Below are 25,824 nucleotides of genomic sequence, written 5' to 3' on the forward strand. Positions count from 1 at the left end.
CCCATGCAGCTTCCAGTCTCCCAAGATTCTGCTTTTTTAGCTGGTTATAAATGGGATATTCCAGAAACACAGCATATGGAGCTTCTGAAACAGAGTTAGGAAAGGAAATTAGTTTTTGCTCACAGAGACATTATTCTTTAGTCATTCCAGTTTTAAATCACACCAAGGAATGCAGCAGCTGAAGCACTTTGGCTGATTTATCTGGGCAAGGACAGGACACTGCTGTAGTGTCTGACAGAATTAATGGGGGGCCTGTGGACATTCAGAAATCCAACACCATTCCACTGTGTCTTCAGGAAATAAAGGCTAAAGAACAAAGTAGTTATAGAATAATTTTATTCACCTAGAAACAAGGGTCGAAAGTCACAGCATGGAGGTTCATTTTCTTCTGTAAACTCATTAAAAAGATGTCCATGTATAAAATAAGGACATTTTTAAACAACAGAACTGCAGACAAAGGAAACTATAAAAATTCAACACATTATTAAAAAGGTTTTATTTTCTTTCTGCATAATTCCTTGCACCTCCCACACCAGTCTGCACACACTCTGAAGCACAGTTGTTAGAATCATTACAGTTCAAGAGGCTGAACATAAAGCCATTTGCTCTGCTGGAGGAATGTGCTGCTGAAAGATCCCAACCCTGGAGCACGTTAACTGAAGTAAGACAAGACTGAAGGACCTGGCTAGAGGCTGCTGAATGGTTCCTGTGCATTGATCTGCTCAGAATTCCAGCTTGCTTTGCTTCCTGCAAATATCTGGAATAGTCCTTAGGGGAGGAACAGTGTCAGACTGAACAGGGCCTTGTCCAAAGGTGGCTGTTGTCCTAAAACATCTAATGCAGGCTCAAAAATAAAAATATTTATTGCAGTCAAACATCTTCAATCCCAACAGGGGTTAATTGTGCACCAGTCTGACCAGCTGCTGGGATTTAGGATTCAGTCCTCAGTCCTGGATACTCCTGGCTGCCAGTCTGGACTGAAACCCTGGATACACTGTCAGTAACAGGTCAGTTAGAAAATTTAAGCTCTGCTAATTTATAATTTAATTTGTCCCTGTTTCTCACCCCAAAATGACTCTCAGCACTGAAAACCCAGGCACTGCTGGAGGCTCCTGTCAGTGGTTCCCCTCCTGTGTCCCCAGGGCAGGCTTGGCCTGCAGAATGTTTCTGTGGGGTCCAGTTTGGGTCAGAAGAGCCCCTGTGAGTCCCTGCAGTGCCCTCCAGGTGTGCCAGCCTCAGGAGCTCTGTAAACACCTCCCCAAGAGCACAGAGCAGCTCCAGCCCTGCAGAGGATGGATTCACTCCCCATGGGCACAGAGCAGCTCCAGCCCTGCAGAGATTCACTCCCCATGGGCCCAGAGCAGCTCCAGCCCTGCAGAGATTCACTCCCCATGGGCCCAGAGCAGCTCCAGCCCTGCAGAGATTCACTCCCCATGGGCCCAGAGCAGCTCCAGCCCTGCAGGGATTCACTCCCCATGGGCACAGAGCAGCTCCAGCCCTGCAGGGATTCACTCCCCATGGGCACAGAGCAGCTCCAGCCCTGCAGTGATTCACTCCCCATGGGCACAGAGCAGCTCCAGCCCTGCAGAGATTCACTCCCCATGGGCCCAGAGCAGCTCCAGCCCTGCAGAGATTCACTCCCCATGGGCACAGAGCAGCTCCAGCCCTGCAGAGGATGGATTCACTCCCCATGGGCCCAGAGCAGCTCCAGCCCTGCAGTGATTCACTCCCCAAGAGCACAGAGCAGCTCCAGCTCTGCAGAGATTCACTCCCCATGGGCCCAGAGCAGCTCCAGCCCTGCAGGGATTCACTCCCCATGGGCACAGAGCAGCTCCAGCTCTGCAGAGATTCACTCCCCATGGGCACAGAGCAGCTCCAGCTCTGCAGAGGATGGATTCACTCCCCATGGGCACAGAGCAGCTCCAGCCCTGCAGAGATTCACTCCCCATGGGCCCAGAGCAGCTCCAGCCCTGCAGGGATTCACTCCCCATGGGCACAGAGCAGCCCCAGCCCTGCAGGGATTCACTCCCCATGGGCACAGAGCAGCTCCAGCCCTGCAGGGATTCACTCCCCATGGGCACAGAGCAGCTCCAGCCCTGCAGGGGTTCACTCCCCATGGGCACAGAGCAGCTCCAGCCCTGCAGAGATTCACTCCCCAAGAGCACAGAGCAGCTCCAGCCCTGCAGAGGATGGATTCACTCCCCATGAGCACAGAGCAGCTCCAGCCCTGCACTGGATGGATTCACTCCCCATGGGCACAGAGCAGCTCCAGCCCTGCAGGGATTCACTCCCCATGGGCACAGAGCAGCTCCAGCTCTGCAGAGGATGGATTCACTCCCCATGAGCACAGAGCAGCTCCAGCCCTGCAGGGATTCACTCCCCATGGGCACAGAGCAGCCCCAGCCCTGCAGAGATTCACTCCCCATGGGCCCAGAGCAGCTCCAGCCCTGCAGGGATTCATGCCCAGCTTTGCAGTCTCTGCCAGGCCGTAGTGCAAGAAGCAGCCCCTGCCCTAAGGCACTTACCCACGGGCACAGGGCAGGGCTGCAGGGTCCCTGGGCAGGCAGCAGGGCCCCTGCTGGCACTGCCCCCCTGGTGCTGCTGGCACAGGTGCCCTGCCAGGCTCACAGCCTCCCGTTGGCAGCCGCCTCGCCCGCCTTCGCCTTGTGGTGCTCGTACTTGACAGAGACAATCAGGAACAGCAGCAGGGTGGCTCCTTGGATAGCAGCCAGCAGAAAGAAGTAATAGTTTAATTGGCAGCCATTAATATTGCCTAGGAAGAATTGGGGAGGAAAAAAGCATTAAGTAAGGTGATACAATGAAAACGTGAATCTGGTCAAGTGTAAGTGGAGAAGACTTTGTGCAGAACCAAACCAAACCACGTCTGCATGCCACAGCAAATTCATTTTCATTATCCACAGCCAAGGCTGGCACTGCTGAGGAAGGTGTGCACAGGATGAACAATGTTTGCCTTTGTTCTCCAATGCCTTAGACCAAGTCAAAAGAAAATTAAAAAAAAACCCAAAAAATGAATGCTGTAAAGGAAGAAGTTGGCAACTCCGTAGATGTAAAAAAAGCCATTATTGCAATTGTTTCTCAGCCTTTTTTGGCAGCAAAGTTTAGAGTTGATGAAAACATAGGTGACTTCTTTGTGGTTCAGTTCACCTTTGATGCTCCCTCAAAGTTGTCACAAATTACTGCTCTGGCCATTGAACAGTGTCAAAGGAAGAAAGCTCATTGCTAAAACATCATTCCTCTGTTAGGAAGCATGCCCAGCTCCTGCTGGATTTCCAAGAACAATAAATTGTGGCTCGTTTCCAGCCCAGCCAAGGGGACCATGACAATGATCAGATGTGTTGCAGAGACTAAAGCAGTGATGTGTACGTGGACCCTAACCAGCTGCTCCTGCAGCAAGCCTATAAACGTTCAGATTAAATTACTTTAATTACTGAAACTTAAGATTCAATTAAATGAACTTATCATAAAATGCAATAAAATTAAACTAAGCCTCTCCTTGACATTTAAAATACAATATAGATGTGAATCTCCATTTCAAGAGCAGATGTGTTTAAAGAGTAGTAATTATCCTTTATGAGATGGGATATTAAACCCATGAAATCTTAGTTTTGGTGGGAGAAACAAGTCAGTTCAATGGAGCAACCACCCCTGAGGTGCTGGAGAGAGGGAACTTCCTCAGGAGATCTTGGAGGCAGCCAGTCACCCCCAAGGATGTCATGAGAGGGGATGTCAGTGATGTCATGGATGTCATTCCTCCCCTGGAAAACCCAGGTAAAGTTCAGCTGCGTCTCTGGTAACTTTTAATCTTGTTACAGCAATGAAAATGGAGTTAGAGACTTACAGAGGGTTACAGCAGGGGCTGCTGGGGATGCTGCAGCTGCAGATCACCTGAGCCAGGTGTGTCCCTTGGGGAAAGGCACAAACAGCCAGTGCTGGCTGTGCCCAGAGCTTTGCAGCCTGCTCAGAACGATGGCCCAGAGCTCAGGAAAGGAACAAACAGCCAGTGCTGGCTGTGCCCAGAGGCACTGAGCTTTGCAGCCTGCTCAGAACGATGGCCCAGAGCTCAGGAAAGGAACAAACAGCCAGTGCTGGCTGTGCCCAGAGGCACTGAGCTTTGCAGCCTGCTCAGAACGATGGCCCAGGGCTCAGGAAAGGCACAAACAGCCCGTGCTGGCTGTGCCCAGAGGCACTGAGCTTTGCAGCCTGCTCAGAACGATGGCCCAGGGCTCAGGAAAGGCACAAACAGCCAGTGCTGACTGTGCCCAGAGCTTTGCAGCCTGCTCAGAACGATGGCCCATGGAGGAAAGGCACAAACACCCCGTGCTGACTGTGCCCAGAGCTTTGCAGCCTGCTCAGAACGATGGCCCAGGGCTCAGGAAAGGCACAAACACCCCGTGCTGGCTGTGCCCAGAGCTTTGCAGCCTGCTCAGAACGATGGCCCAGGGCTCAGGAAAGGCACAAACACCCCGTGCTGGCTGTGCCCTGAGCTTTGCAGCCTGCTCAGAACGATGGCCCAGGGCTCAGGAAAGGCACAAACACCCCGTGCTGGCTGTGCCCAGAGCTTTGCAGCCTGCTCAGAACGATGGCCCAGGGCTCAGGAAAGGCACAAACAGCCAGTGCTGACTGTGCCCAGAGCTTTGCAGCCTGCTCAGAACGATGGCCCATGGAGGAAAGGCACAAACAGCCAGTGCTGGCTGTGCCCAGAGCTTTGCAGCCTGCTCAGAACGATGGCCCATGGAGGAAAGGCACAAACAGCCAGTGCTGGCTGTGCCCAGAGCTTTGCAGCCTGCTCAGAACGATGGCCCAGAGCTCAGGAAAGGCACAAACAGCCCGTGCTGACTGTGCCCAGAGCTTTACAGCCTGCTCAGAACGATGGCCCATGGAGGAAAGGCACAAACAGCCAGTGCTGACTGTGCCCAGAGCTTTGCAGCCTGCTCAGAACGATGGCCCATGGAGGAAAGGCAGCCCCTTCCAGTGCTGACCACCTCTGGGTAGATTCAGCACAGCCCAAATATTTTACAGAGAGAAGATGTGGCAGTGTCTTCTCATCAGCTGCTTCAGAGAGCAAGGCAAGGGCCTGAGGAAGCACCATTGTTATTTGTGTGGAATTCTTATCCCCACTGAGCCCTCACCAGCTGAATGACCTCTGTGCTGCAGAGAAGGTTCCTTTCCCAATTCTGAAACTGACTGGGGAAAAGGAGTCTCAGTGGGATGAAATCTTCCTGAGGGGAGGACACTTCCATAAGTTCAGGCTGCTGTTAAAGAACAGCTGACAGGCCACAGCTGCCAACCTGTGGCACATGCAGGAATCAGACACCATGGCTTTTTGGTGCATGCAAATCCAGTTGAAATGGCAAATTCTCTTGGACCAAACAAAGTTCAGGCTGCAGTTTTAAGCCATGCACACATGGCAGGTCTAGCAGACATTTTAAGAACTGTTCACACTCCTCCTGTGAACTAATTAGCCACTGAGGATGGGAGGGTTTTCTGGAATTCCCAAGGTGCCACCTACTGGTGCCAGTAATTATTTTTAACCTCCACTGGAAGCTCAAAGCAGGTGATCTGTTGAACTTTAGGAGTATAAATAGCTAGCAGACAGAAGGGCAGAATTAACTCATGGTAATTTCAATGAAGTCACTTGAAATGAGGAAGCTGAATAATCACTTGGAGAGAAATGGGTACATTTTACCTCCCATAACCACAGAAAGCAATTTCCGTACTTTATACCAAATATATTCTTCTGCTGCACATCATTTAAATACTTTTTACTGAAATGAAAATATTTGTAATTTCTCGAGATGAAATGCAGTAACAGCTGAGCAGGTAACTGAGGCTCTGCAGAGGTGTTCCTCCTGCTTTCATGAGGGCAGTGAATTATTTTGCACAGTCACATTACTTCATGCTTAGATGCAAAATGAAACTGTAGGAGAGCAGTAGATAAATTCATATTTTGAAAATAATAACTGTGTTAAAACTCAGAAGTGCCATGTCCTTGATGCTGAACTGAAACTTCTACTTTCCAGACCACGAGCACACTTACCAAAATCTGAGTGATTGCTCATCCAGCCAATTTCTCTAACAGACACCAGAGCCAGCAACCCAGAGCCAACAAAGGAGCCAATCCCCGAGAAGAAGAAGAACAGCCCCATAATGGCACTCTGCATGGACTTGGGAGCAGCTGAATAGGCAAATTCTAGACCTGAGGTACAAGATGGAGAAATGCTGTTAGAGTATGTAAGAAGTGAGAGGGGATTGTTCTAGAGTGTTCTAGAAGCCTCAGGTGTGTAGTGAATCCTTTGCAGCTCCAGCTCCTTTAAATTGCTTTATGAGTCCTCCTAAAGGTCATCAGTGCATCAACCCAATGCTGAGACACAGCCTTTGATCTTATTTATGTTCCATGTGTAAAATCAAGGAATCTTCTGAACCAACATATTCATTTTTCTGTCTAAAATGATCCTCAAGGAAATGAATTAAAGCAGCTCAAACCTGGCAGCTCCACGTTTCCCACCTCCCTTGCTTCCCTGTTCCCTGGCTGCTGGACAAGGAAAAAAGGAAAATAGTCCCTCTTGCATTAGCCCTGAACATTTATTTCTTACAGCCTCAGTGTCTCTGTCTCTGAATGTGCAGACAGAGAAATTAACTGGAACTGCAAAGGCAGTAATTATTTTAATTTAATTTACTTTTGATCTAGAATTCTCTGAGTTCATTGCTTGCTAGCAAGTAATTCTTTTTAAGATTTGTAGATATAGGGCTTGAACTTTCAGCTGTCTTTGCTCAAATTTCAACCAACAAACCCAAGAAACAGGTCCAGTGACCATCCATCTGCAAACCTGTGCTACTGAATTTGTGTACCAAGAGCACACGCTGGGCTAGGCTCTGCCACACAAAGATTAATGCCCATGATTAACTCTCCTTTTTAGAATAATACTCCTGTCAAAAATCAAATGGGATTATTCACAAGAGACAATCAAATACATTCCTTGCAGAGCTTTTTCTGACAGGTGGAATGCTTGTTTCCAAACACTCTGCTCATACTGGGAATTAATGCTTCCTCATCTAACATTTTTCTTTGCAAGGAGAGCATTACAGAGCTGCAATTGCATAACTCTCACGTCTGGCAGAGTGAAGGCATGCTTTATTTACAGCACTGCTGTCTGACTCCTGCAGGCAGCTTTAACAAACCAGGGGCATTTCTTTTGAAGAAAAGGATGAACACTCGAGGGCAGAGGGGCCAGCCTGGTGCTGGGAGGGAGGAGCTTTGTTCTGGGAGAGCAGAGCTGGGGGCTCAGTGCTCCAGCTGCAGCCCCCTTGTCACTGACATATTTCATGAAAATCCTTTTGTCAGGATCTTTCCTCTTGAGAAGCTGGGAAGCTTCAGCTTCTCCCTGTTTGCTGCTTTGGAATGTGATTTGGAGAATTGTTTACCCAGCATGTGAATTGTTTTTATTGATGACAATCACAGATCCAGCTGTGTCAGGACTCTGGTCAGTCATGGGTTTTTTATCATCTTTCTTTTCCAGCCTTCTGATGTCTCCTTGCTCTTTCTTTAGCATAGTTTTAGTATATCATTTTCTTTTAACATAACATAGATCCTAAAATAATAAATCAGCCTTCTGAAACATGGAGTCAAGGTTCTCATCTCCTCCCTGGTCCTGGGACCCTCAAACACCACCACAGCCCCTGAGCTGGGGCTGGTGGCCACCACCCTGCTGCCCCTTCCCCTGCTGCCCCTTCCCCTGCCAAGGGGCAGAAGGGGCCAGCAGAGAGCTGGGCTGGGCCAGCAGGGAACTGAAACTCTCACCCTGCTCAGCTGTGGGGCTTCCCTGAAGTCAAACCACAGCCAGAGCCCAGGACAGACAGACACAGCTGCCAGGGGCAGGGCAGGGGGCACAGTGGCATTTATTTCCTGAATTAACACTGCCTCTGTTTCCTAGGCTCTGTCACCAATATAATAACTCAGGTTTTCCAAGGAGGATTTACCTGTCCAACTGCACTTCAGGAAAACCAAGCAGACTACTCTGAGCACACAGCAGCTTGTCTGTGACTTCTGGCTGAGTGGTCAGAGCTGCCACTCTGGCACAGCCTGGTCACCAGGCTTCTGCATGTCCTGTGCAGGTTAAGCTCAGGTGTAACACATGAAAGGAGCTGAACTCTTTTCTTGTTCATTTTACAGATACACTGGACCTGACTGCCCAGCTGGAAAAAGACCTTGAGACTCAGAACAAAAACCAAAATGAGTGTAACCCTGCACTTTTTGCAACAAAATAAGGTACATTTCTAAATTTGAGTGACTTTTGCAGCAACACCACTATTTAATCTGGCATAAAGAATATCAAATCTTTCCTCTGCCTTCAGAGCTCCTTTGGCTGCTGGCAGCCCTTGATAATGATTTCATGCTCCTGCACACAAGCTCTTCTGAAATTAAAGCCCCTCGCTGGTGTTGTCATGTGAGATTACAACTCCCAGTGAGACAAGGGTGCTTTAGGAGGATTGACAGAATAATACAAAAGATTAATGCAATGTGTGTCATCTCTTTAGAGGTACCTCAAGTGTAACTAATGTGGCTTAATAAGAATATGCTTAGTTTTACAGTAAACAGAAAAACAGAGGTATGTTTCAGCTCTTGGGCTATTTATTCCCTTTTTGCTCACAACAAACATTTCCTCATCATTATGGTTTTGTAACCAGGAACACTTTGCTTGTTTTAAGCCTGAATTTCATGGCACAGTAGATGTCTTTATCAAGTTTAATATTCAATTGGTAAAGTACACTCTGAGTCTTGAGAGGCCTTCTTTAAAATATTAAGAATTATGTTCAGATAACAATCAGAAGGCAGGAAAGAGCCTTTGTAAAAAGAAAATCCAGTGAAAGTGCACTACACAAAGCAATCAAGCTCTGCATAGAATTTCTGCTGCATTTCTTTCAAACGCTGACCAAGAGTTTTTGAAGTTTTAATGCTGTTGGTACAGACCCAGCAGAATATTCACACCAGAGTTGTGCAAGCCTTAAAGACTTCTCCCAGAGAACTCCACTAACATCCTCTCAGCTTGGAGTTCAGCAAACAGAGAGTGAGTGCTTCAAGAGCTCTCCACAGCCTGCAGCCAGCTTTGCTGGTTTTTCCCCTGCAAACACCTAGGAACTATTAATAGTACCTGCCAGAGAAAGAAGGTGGTGTAAGAGGGAAGAAATTGGTTTGATTTTCCACGAGCACTCGTGTTTCTGATAAGTCATCTGTTTATCTGAGTTAGCATTTAAGTGGCACTGTCACTAAACTGACTCCAAGTAATTCATTTCACTCCTTGGATAAAAATGCTAAAACAGCTTTAGTTTTAGTAACTAACTGAATCAGGCATGACCTTATCTTCATTTTTAGTGTGTTAGCATTGGTGACAGGTACCATACACACACAATGAAATGCACAGCCAATGAGTAGACAGGAAAAAACAACAAACCCCACTTTTACTCTCCTTGCCAAGCCATGCAAGCACCTTATTTTATTTTATTTTATTTTATTTCCTAACAAGTGTGATGCTAGCAGCCCACGAGTAACCAGAAAGCTGCTGGAGCAGAAGTTCCCTGTTCCACTCAGAGGGGACAAAAGGGCCCTGTGACAGCTGGGGCCAGGCCAGCAGGATCCCCCAGCAGCAGAGATCTCACTGCAGGCTGCTGGGATTGCCCAGGAACGAAGGTGGCCTGCCCCAGGGGAAGTGAAACAGGAGCTCTGCCACCAGCAATCAAAGGGAAGGAGCTGTGGGTGCCCCACTTGGAGGGGATGAGCCCAGAGCTCAGTACTTGCACCCAGACTTCCAACACTTTAATAAGGACTGGAGTCAAGCAGAAATGCAGGGAGCTTAAAATGAGTTTTACAGGAGCCACTGGAGGAGTCTGGCTGGATTGCAGCAGGGAGCTCCCCAGTGCTGCTGGGGCAGTGCCAAGCCTGGGCTCTCAGAGCTGCTCCTGTCCTGGTGAGCCAGCCCTGCTCCAGCAGCACGTGTGCAGCCTGTGCTGAGGGACTCCAGGAGCATTTCAGCTCAGGAAACAGGGCTGAGAGCCACAGGCACCCCGAGAATGCCTGAGCTCCCCCTGCTCTCAGCCTGCACACGCAGGAGAGAGACCAGAAAATCTGATTTTATACTCCTCTCCTGCCACTTCCCTTTCAGCTCAAGAATCTGGGAGCTCACAGCTGTGCCCTGCAGCACCCAGGGCACTCTAGGGGAATTCAGCATCTCTTGCATTTGTTCAAGACACACAAATGTGAGCAGAGTTTCAGTTTGATTAGAGCCATCTTGAAGTACTGGAACAGATACAGAAAAACTGATCTAGAAATAGAGTAGATAAAATTATATAAAAATATCTGCTTCATTATTAATAGTCACAAAAACTTTTCTTATTTCAGATGGAAAAACCCAAGTAACATGAATTTAAACTGGTAAGTCTTTCTAAATGTGGTTTATTTCTTCCCTCTGCCCTCAGAAAGGTGTTTCCACTTACTAATTGACTTTCTAAACTGTGACCAAAAAAAAACATCCACAAAGCACAAATTGTATTTCCAACACAGAGGAATGTTCAGAGGACACAACACTGCATTAAAATACAATATTGAAAGAGTATATTTTTCCCATTAAGGCTTGCAAATACCCAGCACAAAGTAGATGCCAGGCAAATGTTTCAGGTGTCACTCTGCTTGAAATTCAGTTTTGACAGCAGAGTCTTACACAGCCAGGCTTCAAAGGTGCAAGACAGTGGTGAGCTCTGCCCTTAAATTGAGCAGTGTTGTATGAAAATGCATTTGGGAACATCAGAGCTTACCTGCAATGATTTGAGAAGTATTTCTTTTCTAAGATTCCTTCGTTGATGATAGACACAAAAGCAGATTTAAGCACACACAGACTCTTACCTGCTATACTTGCAAATATCTCACTGAATCCAATCAGCACATACTGAGGAATCTGCCACCAGATTGGCAAATCTGCAGCATGGTATGTAACATTCCCAATGGTCTGGTTAATTGTTTTAACCTTCACCATTTTCAGTCTGTTGCTTTCCAGAATTCCTGTGTGAAAGGGGAGGGAAAAAAGATTGACCTAAGATGCAAACATTGTTTCTCCACATTAAGAATTAAATCAGGATTCAGCCCAGCACTGCAGTTAGGAATGGTACAACAGGAATATGTGTTTATTTCCTGACATAAAGCATTTCAGACTACTTCTGCTGCTGTTCTCCCAAGACATGGCTGTTCTGCCATGGAATTAGTGATTAGATTCTCATTCAGTGGCAATAATTACACAAACAGCCCATTTCTGGATGGATCAGCTCAGAGCTCTCATGGACACTCTGCTGGGGTTTTTTAAAGACAATCTCATTTTCACAAACTACTGCTTTGCACTGTTGGACCATTTCAACTGCCACCATAGTATTCATAAATTAGAAACCCTTTTGCTTATGGAAATGGCTGCAGCAGTCCTGCAGAGCTATGAAAACCCTCTATGAATATGATTATGACATTTATATTACACTTTTCATCCAAAGAGATCCAAGAGCTCATTAGAGCTTGATTTACAAGCAATACATTGCATAGAAAGTACTTCATATGGAGTGAAAAAGAGACAGGATAGTGTAAAATATAAGCATTTTTAGCTTGCTCAGCACAACAGTTTAGGGCAGAAAGTGAATATCAAATAATGCTGAGGGGTTTTGTTGAAGTTACCCAGATTAAACGATTGACTCACAGTTACATAAAATACACAGAATAGATAGTTAACAAAACTCCCTGCTGCACCCAAAAGAGACCTCTGTAAAGGAACTCTTGTCTCTGATCCTTGGAAATAAGGTGAATTTCTTTATCACAATCCAGAGGAGCAGGGCTGAGCCACTGCCACTGCCAGCCTCCCATCAGCGCTGCCAGCTCGGGGCTCGCTCTGCCCTGGGACACAAGAAGTGTCCCCAAGAGCACGGGCAGGGCTCAGACAGGCTGCTCGTGGACACCACAGCGTGGGCAGTGCCTCCATCTGCTCCCTCAGTGCCAGCTTCCCTTTCCTGCAGCCACCCAGAGGTGCCCTGGACACCTTCCATGAGCTGCTGCACCCTCTGAGCCCCACTGGCAGCACCTCCCAGAGACAAACACAGTTCCCCATGTACAACACAGGCCCTGTTCTCTGTGTCTTCCCAAGTCTGTGACATAAAACATTTTTCAAAACTGAAAGGGGAGCAGCCAGATCAGCCCCTCTGTGCTAAGTGACAGTGCCAAATTTCCCACTAACATCTGGGTTTAGGTAAAGACTGCTCTGAATTTATCACTCCTTCATGCCAGGCCAGCCCCCACATTCTCTCTATACTCCTCTCTCTTTTTAGGTGACCCATCTTATCTTTCTTTAGCTCTTCAGCTACCTCAGTGCCCTGTGAACGATGAAGAGCTGCTGTAATTAAAATAAAACAGAACTTCTTGATGTTTTAATTTTAATATAGCTGCCAAACATCTTAGAGTGGAACTTAAAGTGTAAAGAAAGCAGTAGAGTTGTCTAAGAGCTCAGACATAATTTCCTTTATTTACACTCAGCACAGAATTGCTGCACCTCAAAACATCAAGTGATCTTAATACTTCATTAGTGTTATCTTCATACTACAAAAGTGTTTATTCTCTTACAAAATAAGCATTGAGCCACCTAGGAGCACAACTACCATATACCAAACTTTACCATAAATTCATCTTCAAAGTACTCCAGAATCTGGAATCTACTGATTCTTCCCTTAAGACTTTGATGGACAAACTTCATATTTGATTTTACACTCTTAGGAGTTAAAATAATCTGAACTTCTTGCTGTAATGGACTAAACTCTATAAATGAAGTAGATTTTCCAGCTGAATAACCCTGAACATTGCTGCTCAGAATTCACCATAAAATGCATGAAGCACAGCAGATGTTCATTAAATCTAATCAGTTGTATTTTAACACAGTTTTAAAATATTTTAAATAATCTAACCAATCTAATAGGCAGCCTGAGTAGTGTCCACAACTAATGGCTGTTAGATAAGCAAGTCAAAATGGAAATATGGCACAAACAAATCATCAAGATATTGCCATGAGTGCAAGTTCTTGATATTTTCATATGTTTAAGATTTCATTCAGTGTCCCTCTCAAAGGCAGCAGTGGTTGGAAGTAACAGTGTATTTTAAGACTGTTAAAATTTGGCAGCTATAAATACCACTTATTGAGAAAATAAAAACTGAGTGAAACACAGAAACCAACACCTTGCTAGAAACAAACCGTTTCCTAAACCCCAAATTTGTCCCAACTGAAGCTCTTAAATTCCTGTTTTGATGAAGAGATGTCAAGCTACTCCAAAAGGTTAAACTTTCCAAACAGATTGCAAATAATCACCCAAAGAATTCACCTTTTCACTTTCTGCTGGGGCAGACTTGGGGAGGATCAACCCAACAAAAGCACGTGTTACATTGGCTGGTGAGCTGAAAAAAGCACCTGAATCTTGCAGGAACTCTGCTGTATGAACCCATTCCCCAGCTCAGCTGTCACAGCTTGATGTGCTCTTCCCCAGTACAAATAAAGACAGATATTGCTGGTTTTGAATTCCCTCATTTGGGAGCCCACAGGTTCTATTTAAAGAGCTGACATTTAAGTGTTTTACATCATCCTCCTGCAGCAGCAGTGTCCTAAGAAACATGGAATAAGAGAAACACTTCTATTTCAACTTTATCTGACTTTGCTTGAAGAATGTTCCTTGCCCACAAAGTGACCTTGGCCTAATAATTACCCCTCTCATTGAAAGAAATCTTATAACATACAAAGCTATGGTCCCTCTCCCTAAAACAGAGGGGATCCCAAGTGCTGCAATGAATTTATTTAATGCTGTAATGCCTTATCAGGATGTTCACTGCAGTGATGCTGGGGAGGGCTATAGATTCTGTGAAGCATTGCTCAGAGATGTTCAGTTCCACATCAGCAGCACTTAACAACCTGAGATCATCTCAAAAGCAGCTGATTTATGGGGCCAGCAGAGTTGCCATCTTTTCCCTTCCATGCTACAGCTGAGCTATTTTACACTACACTAATTCCCAAACAACAGGGAACAGGAAGATAGGGGGGAGAAAACCCACAGTGGGAGGAAACTCTTGTTCAGCCATAACCTGATTATTTCAGAGCAGGGGAAAGGATTTTGGGTAAAATTTCAGCTTTTTTATACTTGTGAGTCAGAATGTATGAAGAGACATTTTTAAAGGGTCTATGTAAAGTCCACTTCAGGCAGGAAAAATGGTCCAATTTTATTGCAAGTGTTCAAAACAGTTTAGTGAATTGTTGGATACAATCTCCTTTATTGAGGAAAATGCATCCATGAAGGCACATTCCAGCTATCCTGCTAAAATAGATCTGAATGATGCTGAATTAAATATTCACACAGCTCTTTAAAGAATGCTGTAGCAGTGAGCTGGACAATTCACCGTGTCAGGAGATGCCCAAGTGGTTTTCTTACCTGCAGCAAAGGCAGAGCACATCACAAAGAACATCCCAACTGCAATCCTCTTCAGGGAGGATGGCAGCAAGCCATGCCTCTTCAAAATGGGGTCCACCAGCTTGTCCTTCAGGGGGATCAGGAGCAGGATGAGCACTGCATCAAACATGGTCAGCCAGGCTGCTGGGAACTGAAAGGGGAGATGACTCCAGGGGGCAATTTCATACTCAAGAGGTAAATTTACTATTATTTTACAAATAAAGTTTTGATTGAACACTTTGATCTGAAATAAACAACGAGCTGACAGACGTTGGGAAAAGTCAAATAGGAGTGTTTAAAAGCTGAAGAAAATATTCAGTTACTCAGGTTTTCAGTGAACCAGGCTGCTCATACATCTGTAAGCTCAGTTTCATCTGACAGAATTGAACTTTTTACCTAATTCAGTCATGAAAAGTATTTAATAGCCAAACTCTATCTCCTATTAAGCTTAGAACTATGAGAAATATGCCACAGAAGAACAGAAACTACTCTTAGTTTCAGAGTCTTACTAATGTAAATGCAAAGTTCAATTAAAATCAAGTTACACTTGTCAAATGACCAGAGAGGGTGATGTAACACCTGTAAACCTTGTAAATCCTGTGTTTTACTTCTCTGTACCATTTCTGCAATCACATGATGCCAGCCTCTCTTGAAAAATATTGATTGAACAGCTTCTTTCAATAAGCTGAAGGTAAAGTGATTATTGATTAGGCAGTCTGGAGTAACAAATGTATCACTTAAGGATGGGTATTTATTCCTGCTGGGCTTGCAGAAATGCTTCTGTCCTGCTCTGGAAACTCAGGGCATGCAGATGCATCAGCTTTCTCCAAAGGTCAGACTTTGGCCACTGAAGGGTAAAGAAACTCTGGATGAAAGCAGTGAGAGTTACCTGAATGCATCCAGAGCAGGCGGGTGTGAACTCCAGACTCTTGTTGGAATAACAAAATCTGGGATGTGCACTGTGCTCCTAAACCCCCAAAGGCTGAGGCCCCTGATCCCCAAAGGCACCTGAGCTTCCTGGAAGTGCTGCACAATACTGACCCAATCTGCATTTCCAGCAAAGAAAGGCCCCTGGCACTTGCTCTGCTCTGCTCACCGTGTGGATGGAGTTGGTGTCATTGGATATCTCAGGAATTTTCAGGTGGAGGCTCTGCAGCACATATGTTGTCTGCATCTAGCATTGGGAAAGAGGAGTTGGGATTACTTGGACAAGGAGTGCTGAGAGCAAGATATTTTTCATTTTGTAACCATTAACAAAGACTATACCAGAGGTGAAATGCAAAGACAGCAAACTGAAAACAATTACAGTCAGAACATTACCAGATTTTTTAACCTTGTAGTTATTTTTACTAAAAACACAAAGAATCATTTGTGTGTCTTGGAAAACAATTCCTGCATTGTTTCTTTTGCCCAAAATGTATCTGATATCCTGAATCATCTCCATAAGGCAGAACCTGAAAATTAAAATGAGGTCTAGACCACTAAGCCTGACCTATATGAAACAGCTGCAAGATGAAACACAGCACAGTATTTAAGGTATGCCAATTTCTACAACTGTGAGCTTTAACTACACTTGTAATGATTTTATTTTTCTTCTATTATTAGGTCAAAATATTATTTGAGAGCATTCCTTAGCAGCCATTTTTCATCTCTCAACTTCGAGGTAAGTTTCCTATTTATAAGAGAACAGCCCAAAAATGTTAAATCAGAAATTATGTAAAATATAACTGTAACCATTTGGAACTACTCACTTGAAAATACACTGTCCAGTAGGGTATTAAAGCCAGAAAGACAGGGATAATCTTGACAAGAGCTTTCACATCCTCCACCTTGTCTTCTCTGAAGGGGCCCCCCCGAGACAGCTTGGCCATCTCGAAGAGGCTTTGCCTGCGAGGTGGGTGCAGCACTCCCTGGCCTTCACTTTGGAAAGGGTTTGAGATGTTTAGTTCTACATAACTGGCAATCTTCTCTTCCTTATAAAAAGCAATGCATTTCCAAAATGAGGAATTCATGTAAGTTACAGCAACACAGCCAGGCCAGAATGGATCCCCAGCAGGTGGAAACACGAGAGGAACCTTCTGCCATGGAGTTTCCTTATTTCCCATCCTCCCCACACAGCCCAGCCCCAAATAACTGGCAGAACTTGGAGTAACCCATTTTGTGATATTGCTTGTTGAGTCACGGAACTGTTTGGCAATCTGAGCATGAAACCCCACTGCAGGCACCTGACTCCTCTTAACAGTGATTCAACTCAACCACCAGTATTCCATGGGCAGCTCTGAGGAGTGGAAAAACTTGGGCTGCCCATCCAGCTACTTAGAGCATTAAATGCAGATGCCAGTGCTTTTCAAACCAGAAGGCTTCCACAAACACATGTGCCAGAGAAGAAAGTTAACTAATGCTGAGAGCAGCCCAGTCGGGTTTCAGCAGCCTCAGGAACTCTGAGCTGGCAGGACACAGAGCTCAGCTGACAGCAAGGTCTGGCTGCAGGGACACCCAGTGATCTCACTGTGCCTGCTCCATCCCTCCACTCCCAGAAAGCTGCTCCAGGCCTCCAGCTCTGGAGCTCTCAGAGCAAACCTGCTCACTGTCCTGCAGCCTGTGGAGGGAGTGACTAGCAGGCAGTGGGAGCTAAGGAGCTCAGTCCTAGGCTGGCTGGGAAGGAGGCCACACAGAACTCATCACAAACCTGTTTGCTGAGTGCTCCCCGTGGGCCTGCTTGGAGCAGCAGGAGTATGTGAGAATCCTGAACATGTCTGTGAAGGCACTGCCATCGGGAGGTTTGGTGATGAAGAAGCTCTGCCCACACAAGAAAACCATGAAGGAGATCCCAATGCAGACTGTTGGGATGCTGTAGCCGATCACAAAGCTCACGTTCTGCTGGATGTAGGCAATGCCTCCCAGAGACAGGATGGCTCCCAAATTAATGCTCCAGTAAAACCAATTAAAAAACCTTCTTGTGGCTTCTGGACCCCGGTCTTTGACCTGGAGAAGATTAAAAGCAAGCCCTTCAGTTTCTGAAGGAAATAAGGCTAAACAGCATTAGAATCTTTGAATTAAAATTCTAACAAGTTCAATACACCGAAGAGCTCAGGTTTCATTTAGAGTCACACTGGAATGATTTAAGTGTTTTGGGCTCCACATGGTATTTGATGAAATGACACCTCAGTGAGAGCTGCACCATTATGTGAGTAACCTTCTAGAAGCTCAGCACAGGGATAAAAAGCCACACTACTGAGAGACACAGCTTCCCCAGAGAGACCGTTATTATTTCTACTGCACTGACTCTCACGGGGTCATTTCTCTACAAAAAGCTCCCTCAGATTAACATCCCATAGTCCACAGGAGTTTAAGTAACTATTTCTCAGCAACAAAAGGTTAAGTTACCTAAAAATTCACATATTGCCACAATTGCTTCTTCTAACTGTATTTTCATAACAGTTAACACTATTCCATTTTCTAAGCCTCAAATGAATGCTTCGTAATTAAACAACAAATTTAATTTTTAACACAGTCTTAATGCCTCTCATCAGAACACAAATTGAGCACTTCTCCTTCTGACCTTTAAAAAAATTAATTAAATTTGGGCTGCCCGAGGATCACAAGGCTCCAGTAAATATTTATCCCTGTAAGTCAGTGCTGTTCACAGTGTTATTTCTTCTGCTTGAAGCTCTCAGTGTCTCTCCAGTGGAAGTAAAGACATCCCTGGTTTCTAGAACTATCTGTACAGTTTTACCATCCCTCTTTATTATTGTCTCTGTGGGTTACCCCACATTTTGTAACTCAGTCCCAGGAATCCAGCATCACTCATAAGAGGTGATGTAAGAGAAACGATGCAAATGAAAATCTGAGATACATTAAAAAGATCAAGTAGTCTGCAGAAGAATCCATAATGCTCTATCTGTCAGTGGCTGATGACTGAAAGGCCATTAACAGTGACTAGCAAGTCAGTGCCATGCACCAGCCTGGCTGAGTCAGTTATTTTTCATTTGTAACTGCACATTTCCCCTCCTCATTTGCCAGCTCTTCCACAGACCCACATTTAGTCTGCAGGATGAAAAGCAAGCTGTGTCTTACAATGAGTTTTTAACACTGCCAGTTCTGATTAACAGCTTCAGGTTTCCCAGGGGTGCACAAACCCATCTGCCCCACTTAGCCAAGCCCCAGAGAGGAAAAGTGAAAGAATCTGTTCCTGTGCACAGTTAATAGCACTGTCAGGCATTCAGGTGCATCTGGTAAAATGTCCAAGGCAATCCTGGAGACTAAACCCAAGAAATTCTCCCTCTCCAGCTTCAACTTGGTACTCAATTGCTAACTTTCATCAACTGCAGCAGTGGATCAATCCAGGAATTCCTTCTAAAGCCCAATGAGCAGCAGGATATTAGCAAACAATTACATGGAACACAGTGCTCCAACTTGTGTAAGTGTTAGCAATCTGTTTGATGAAGTTTCCATTTCTTCAGCACAAAGTCTCAGTTCTCTTATTTCTGCAAGGCAGATGACTTCTCATCCTCCCTCTTGCACATGACCTGGCTGACATCTCTACAAAGGAAAGCTGGGAGAAGAAAGCCAACTTTGATGCAGGTAAGAACAGGGAAGCACACCATGAGCCTTCTGACAAGCATTATCCCAGCCTCCAACCATCAGCTCCTGAGAAACTTCCTGAGCCAAGGATGGCTTCTCTCTGCTTAATCAGTGCAGCAGCTCTGCTCTCCAGGAGCTGGTGTAACCTGCCTCTGAACCCAGGTCAGCTTTCAGAATCTGCAGCATCCCGTGGCAAAGAGCTCCACAGGTAATGGCACAGTGGGAAGGACTGCCTCCGCTGCCAGCTTTGAACCCAGCCTGTCTGAGCCTCAATCCTTTCACCTTGTTCCAGGAAACAGCACAGACAGCCCAGCTCCATCCATTCCTGCTCCAGACACAGCCCAGCTCCATCCATTCCTGCTCCAGAGACAGCCCACTTCATCCCATTCCTGCTCCAGACACAGCCCAGCTCCATCCCACTTCCATCCCATTCCTGCTCCATAGAGAGCCCAGCTCCATCCATTCCTGCTCCAGAGAGAGCCCAGCTCCATCCCATTCCTGCTCCAGAGAGAGCCCAGCTCCATCCCATTCCTGCTCCAGAGAGAGCCCAGCTCCATCCATTCCTGCTCCAGACACAGCCCAGCTCCATCCATTCCTGCTCCAGAGACAGCCCACTTCCATCCCATTCCTGCTCCAGACACAGCCCAGCTCCATCCATTCCTGCTCCAGACACAGCCCACTTCCATCCCATTCCTGCTCCAGAGAGAGCCCAGCTCCCTCCCACTTCCATCCCATTCCTGCTCCAGAGAGAGCCCAGCTCCATCCCATTCCTGCTCCAGACACAGCCCAGCTCCCCATTCCTGTTCCGGTGACAGCCCAGCTCCATCCATTCCTGCTCCAGTGACAGCCCAGCTCCATCCTACTTCCATCCCATTCCTGCTCCAGAGAGAGCCCAGCTCCATCCCATTTCCATCCCATTCCTGCTGCAGTGACAGCCCAGCTCCATCCCACTTCCATCCCATTCCTGCTCCAGAGAGAGCCCAGCTCCATCCCATTCCTGCTCCAGTGACAGCCCAGCTCCATCCCATTCCTGCTCCACTGCTGCCTCTCTCCCCTGCCCACTGCTGGCACAAACCACTGTCACATCTTCCTTTTTGCTGCCTTTTCAGAGGTAGGAAATTTAGACTGATTTGTGATTCCTCACCTGGAAACTACTGACCATGTCTGTGGCCCTTCCTGGAAACTTCCTTCACCATCTCCAGTGTCCTTTTTGGAACAGAGTGACCAAAAGGAATGCAGTGCTCAAAGGACAGACACACCACAGACCTACAATGCAAAGAATCCATTTCCCCCTTCTTTGTCAAAGGCATATGTCTGCACTAAAAATCACATCACAGCCACATCTGAAATGCCACTATGGCATTTAACTGGCAAACATTAATAACTGAATGAAGGTCCCACTGAACTACCTGGTGGAATATCTTCTCAAAGACAAAGAACTATGAAGATGTCTTGTCAAAACCCCGCAGGAAAGGAACATGACCACTCAAAAGTTCCTGACAGTAGCAGCTTTCATTTGTTCCTGCAGTCAGCTGACAGTCACAAGTGACAAATGTAACAAACACCCCCAAACTCATCCCAGTCAACTCTGAGAGCAACCACCCAGCAGAGCAGGGATGGAACAGAGAACCCTGTCCTCGTCCTTTGCCTGCCGAAAAAGGTACAATGACAAGAGGTCTGTGCAGTCAGACTTACAGAATCCTGACCCTCTAATCCATCACTGCACACAACCACTTACTCTCTGAGATCATCTGAGAGAGCTGGGTAGCTGAGCTCCACAGTATTACTCAGCTGCTACGTAATTTCAAAGTTTTATACCAAAATTCAGCAAGTCCCCATATGAAGTCTGTTCCTCTCCCATCTGTCATTACTGGCCTTGTGAATGCCACAACTTGTTTCAAACTTGTTCTCTGCAGAGCCTTCGAGGTCCACAGGCTCAAAAGAAGTTTGACAGCAGCAACAACAAAACAAGTTGCAGTCAGGGACCTTCAAATCTTTATATGTGGCTCCACATCCTCATCCAGAGGCTGGAAAATCTATGCTCTACAAATAAATAAAAGCTGAAAATCACTCTAAAGCCATCTTTACAGCAGCAATTTCCAACTGCAACTGTAAGCTACCAGTTTTAGAAGATCTGTGGCAGTTGTAGCCTGACAGATTTACTGGCTGTGAAGGCAGCTCAGAGGGCAGCACAGTGTGGGTGAAACCTGGCCTCCCTAATCGCTGGAACCCTAAAGAGACCCAGCTATAATTAGAGCGATTATGGCTGAGACCAGATCAGGAGTCTGCTCCTATTCTGGCCTCAGTGCTGAAGCTGAACCAGCTTTCACAATAATGACCAGCAGTGCCATTGTTTCCCAACTGCAGAAAGTCACAGGCTGCTCCATGAACAGGAAGTGACAGCAAACACTGCTCGAAAGGGGAACTGGAAAGTGCCAGGTTCTGGGATCACATGATCAGAAACACCACTCTGAGAACCATCCCCTCACATTCACACAGCACCAGGCTGCAACTGCTAGAAAAACCCTGTAAACACAGTTGAGAAAAGCTGGTCTGTCCCAGCTTTGCAGGAGCTCTCTTTGCTAAGCTGAGTGGTGGAAGTCACTCGATATCCTGACTCTAACAGCACTTCTAAAAGCAGGCACTCAACAGAGAGTTAGGAACCAGAGAAAAGTGAGTGTTGCAAGTCAGTTTCCAATCTTCCACAAAGCGATTCTGCTAAGCAAAGACACCTCTCATTATACAAGAGCTCTCCACCCAAATTCCATGCACACATTGAAGCTGAAAAATCCACATGGTAATTTTTAAGAGATCTGCAATGAAATGCAATTAACGTTCTGAAAGGTGATGTACATGATACACAATTCATCCTTTCCTTGGGGGAAACAGGACAAACCCTATCAGCACACATCCAGCCAAAACACGTCTGCAAAGTGCTCTGGCCTCCCAAGAATGTGGCTCTGGGATCGACTTTATTCTCAGCTACAGATAGGTAGACAGAGATATAGCTAGATATACACAGCTATATAGATATATACTCATCTCCCCAGCAGTTTTCTACACTCCTGTGCAGGGAAAAGGCACCCAAGAGGGCTCCAAACTGCACTCCAAGGTAAGTGGCATCCTGTAATATATTTAGCAAAAGATAAGCCAGAAAAGGAGAGAAGGAGAAAAATTCAGACCTCGGCAGAGCTCCACTGATTATTATGGCCCAGAAAGGAGTATTTCTTTTGCTTCACCCTACATAAATCACTGTGAATTCTCTTCAAACCCAGCCAAAACCTGCTTTCCTTGAAGTCCTGGGGGAAAAGCCTTTACAAAATCCAGCTACAACAGCTACACTTCCATTGGCAATGGCTCTTCTTTTGCTCTGTTCCTGCCATTATTTATCTCCCATATTTAACTTTCATAAAGCGTTCTGGGGATAAGCAGTCAGTTTTGAAAAACACCTTACAAGATAAAGTCGTATTAAAGCTATTTCACTTGATGGGCTCAGGCTGGCTTAAGCAGAGCTAAAGCACTGGGGACACACAATGCTGGGCTATAATAATGTTTTACATTTATATACTGCCTCTCACCCAGAATTCAGAATACACGAAATGCCAAAGAATGACAAATGCAAACTGCACTACAGAGAAGAGAGGTATGTTTGGCAATGATTCTGTGGTGGATTCTCCCTCTTCCAAAGAATTCATGGCATTTCTGATACCTGCTCTAACCAGAACTCAGCGAGCCAGCAAAGAGACATGCCACTGGACTTTCAGTTTAGTTAGAAAAGCTGCTCAGCAGTACCTGAGCATGCTGAAATTCTCCATTTGCAAAGCAGAAATTACATTTCAACATCCACAGCCAGCACACCGCCTTAGCACAGGACTGTAAAAATCGACATGTAACAGAGCACTCCAGCTGCTACTGAGCTGCAAGCTGCCTCTCAGATGTTTTCTGTGCAGCCCCTGGGTTCTGCAATGACCCAATGAATGAGATCACTGTGGCGGGTCCCCACAGGGTCACTTGACAGGATGTGTCCTTACGAACAGCCCAGATGATGTCTGCCATGGCCAGAGCAGCTTCCCCCATCATGTGATGCAGCACCAGCCTGCACACAAATGCCACTCCAGGCAAGGCAGTGCACAAATACCTAAAGCACAAAAACTGTTAGTTCTGCACCCTGACACTGCCTTGGAAGGCCCATGTCATCCTTGTCACAGCTCAAATGTGTATCTTCTACTTCATCTGATGAGCTCTGAGGTCACATTAGCTGGGTACAAACTCACCAGCAGGACAATTAACAGTCCACTTAATGGCCATTAAGTATTCAACGCAAGTTCTGAAGATGGTGATGGCTTAGCCAACTCAGATGCCACAGCTGAGGCAGGATAACCAGGAAAGCAAAGGGATCTGACACCCCATAGGCACCAAAATGACACCGAACAGGGCCCAGCTGCACACGCTGCACTGCACAGGGCCGCAGCTGGATGATGCATTCCCTGCCAGGCTGAGCACCTCCAGAGAGGCGCGTCGGTCGGGCACTGCCCACCCCAGCACGGCAAGCCCCTCTGCCTCCCTGGGCACCCCGAGCGCCGCAGCAGCTGCCACACAATACCCGACCTGGTCCGCCCCGAACGGGGTGATGTTGGCCTTGACCGAGCCGACGCCCAGCCCCACGAGGACCAGTCCCACGAAGGTGGCGCTGGCACAGTAGCGGGTGGCTCCCGCCTGGGAGCAGGGCGCCAGGGTGGCGTTGGCGGCCGGCGAGGAGCAGTTCTCCACGGGGAACAGGGGGATGTCCCCGCAGAGGCCCTGGCGGGTGTGCGGCGCGGCGATGACGGGGAAGGCCAGCATGCCCAGCAGGTACAGCGCCATGCTGAGCAGGATGGTGCCGAACTTGCCCAGCAGGGCGTCGGCCAGCCAGCCCCCGAACGGCGACACCAGGTAGGTGATGCCCATGAAGAGCAGCAGCGCCTGGCTGGCCTGCGCGCCCTCCCAGCCGTAGGGCGGCCCGTTGAGGAACAGCACCAGGTTGGAGGTGATGCCGTAGAAGGCCACTCGCTCCAGCAGCTCGGCCAGCAGCACGGCGGCGCAGGCCAGCCGCCGGCCCTGGAAGGCGCTGCTCGCCGCCCGCCCGCGCTCGCCGCTGCTCAGCAGAGGGCTGCGCTCGCTCGGCTCGGCCTCCTCCATGGCCCCGCGTCCCCCCGGCCCCGCCGCGGCCCCGCCGCGCTCCCGGCCCGGCCCGGCCGCCAGGACCCGCGCCCACCGCCGCCCCCGCCCCCCGGGCAGAGACGCGGCGCCATTGGTCGAGGGCGCTGTCACTCCGCCGGCGCCCGGCCCCGCCCCCGGCAGCGGCGCGGTGACATTGGTCGGGGGCGCTGTCACTCCGCCCGTCGCGCCGTCATATGGCTGAGTGGGGCGCGGCGGGGCGGAAGTGGCCGGGCCGTGAGGGAGCCCTGGCGACCGGGGAGGGCCCCTCAGGCTGCCCGTCAGAGCGGCCGGGAGGTTCCTCAGGCTGCCCGTCAGAGTGGCCGGGGAGGGCCCCCTCACAGTGCCCGTCAGAGTGGCCGGGAGGTTCCTCAGGCTGCCCATCAGAGCGGCTGGGGAGGGCCCCTCAGGGTGCCCGTTAGAGCGGCCGGGAGGTTCCTGAGAGCGGCCCGGAGGTCCCTCACGGTGCCCGTCAGAGCGGCCGGGGAGGGCCCCCTCACGGTGCCCGTCAGAGCGGCCGGGAGGTTCCTGAGAGCGGCCCGGAGGTCCCTCACGGTGCCCATCAGAGCGGCCCGGAGGTCCCTCACGGTGCCCGTCAGAGCGGCCCGGAGGTCCCTCACGGTGCCCGTCAGAGCGGCCCGGAGGTCCCTCACGGTGCCCGTCAGAGCGGCCGGCAGCGCCAGCCGGAGCTGGGCAGCCCCGGGTGTGCGGCGCCTCTCCCCGCAGTGAGCCGGTGCCGCTCGGGGGCTGCACGGGGAAATGGAAATGCACAGAATCCCCGAGCCGGTGGGGTCCCAGAGGAAAGGAGCTCTGGCTGGCCCTGCCCAGGCAGGGTGACCTGGCGCAGGTGGCACAGGAAGGCGCCCAGGTGGGTGTGGAGTGTCTGCAGAGAGGCAGGATCCGCCGCCTCCCTGGGCAGCCGCTCTGCCATCCTTCGTGGAAAGAGTTCTTCACGGACAGGTGGAACCTGTGCTTTGCTTGATGGGCATTGTTCCTCATCCTGTGGCTGGGCAGCACTGAAAAGAGCCTGGCACCAATTTCTTGGCACCCGCCTCTGAGATACTTATATGCATTAATGAGATCCCTTCTCAGCCTTCTTGAGACTAAACAGGCTTCCACGTTCTCTCAAAAGATGCTCCAGAACCAAAATAATCCTTTTTTAGTTTTTTTTTTTTTTTCCCAGGGTTAATGCTATAGCTAGGTTTTAATGCTATAGTTAAAGATTGTCTCACAGCAAGGCCTTTCAGCAGGAAAAGGTGATGAATGTGTGGGGTAAAAGGCCATTTTTATACATGTTTTTATGTGTGTTTGAGGCCAGCTCAGCACCCAGGATGTGCCTGGTGACTCAGGGGTTGGCGCTGCAGCTGGGTGTGAGGGCATGCAGGAATTATCCAGGTACACATGGAGAGCAAACACTCTGATTTCAGTGGGACAAAGCGTGTGATTAAAATGGGAAAACATCAATCAGCAAGATTACAACCCTGAGATGTGCTGCAGTTCCACCATCACACGTGTTGAGGT

At 47.9% G+C, this 25,824-nt stretch overlaps 1 protein-coding gene across 2 annotated transcripts; it reads right to left on the minus strand.

Annotated features, from left to right (window-relative positions):
- Nucleotides 1-319: 319 nt before the first annotated feature.
- Nucleotides 320-24,300, minus strand: SLC15A4 (solute carrier family 15 member 4). Of its 2 annotated transcripts, XR_009488790.1 has the most exons (9): nt 23,716-24,300; nt 17,213-17,508; nt 16,275-16,443; nt 15,620-15,697; nt 14,506-14,674; nt 10,916-11,071; nt 6,059-6,217; nt 2,526-2,773; nt 320-994 (listed from the first exon to the last, which is right to left on the minus strand). XR_009488790.1 is itself a non-coding variant. In XM_059863092.1 (8 exons), exons 1-8 carry the CDS (start codon nt 24,283-24,285, stop codon nt 2,625-2,627), a joined length of 1,746 nt encoding a protein of 581 aa, XP_059719075.1. In that variant the 5' UTR covers nt 24,286-24,300; the 3' UTR covers nt 320-2,624. The 2 variants fall into 2 exon arrangements, 1 of the variants encoding a protein (XP_059719075.1); XM_059863092.1 differs by having other exon boundaries at nt 320-2,773.
- Between the last annotated feature and the right edge of the window lie 1,524 nt (nt 24,301-25,824).

Source organism: Haemorhous mexicanus, chromosome 19 (genome assembly GCF_027477595.1).
Source record: "Haemorhous mexicanus isolate bHaeMex1 chromosome 19, bHaeMex1.pri, whole genome shotgun sequence".
Lineage (NCBI taxonomy): Eukaryota > Metazoa > Chordata > Aves > Passeriformes > Fringillidae > Haemorhous > Haemorhous mexicanus.

Coding starts and splice junctions, on each gene's coding strand:
- SLC15A4 (XM_059863092.1), bottom strand. CDS start 24,285: ATGGAGGAGGCCGAGCCGAGCGAGCGCAGCCCTCTGCTGAGCAGCGGC. Junction 15,698..16,274: donor ACTGGACAGTGTATTTTCAA/GTGAGTAGTTCC, acceptor TCCCAATGCTAG/ATGCAGACAACATATGTGCT. Junction 14,675..15,619: donor ACACCAACTCCATCCACACG/GTGAGCAGAGCA, acceptor CTCCCCTTTCAG/TTCCCAGCAGCCTGGCTGAC.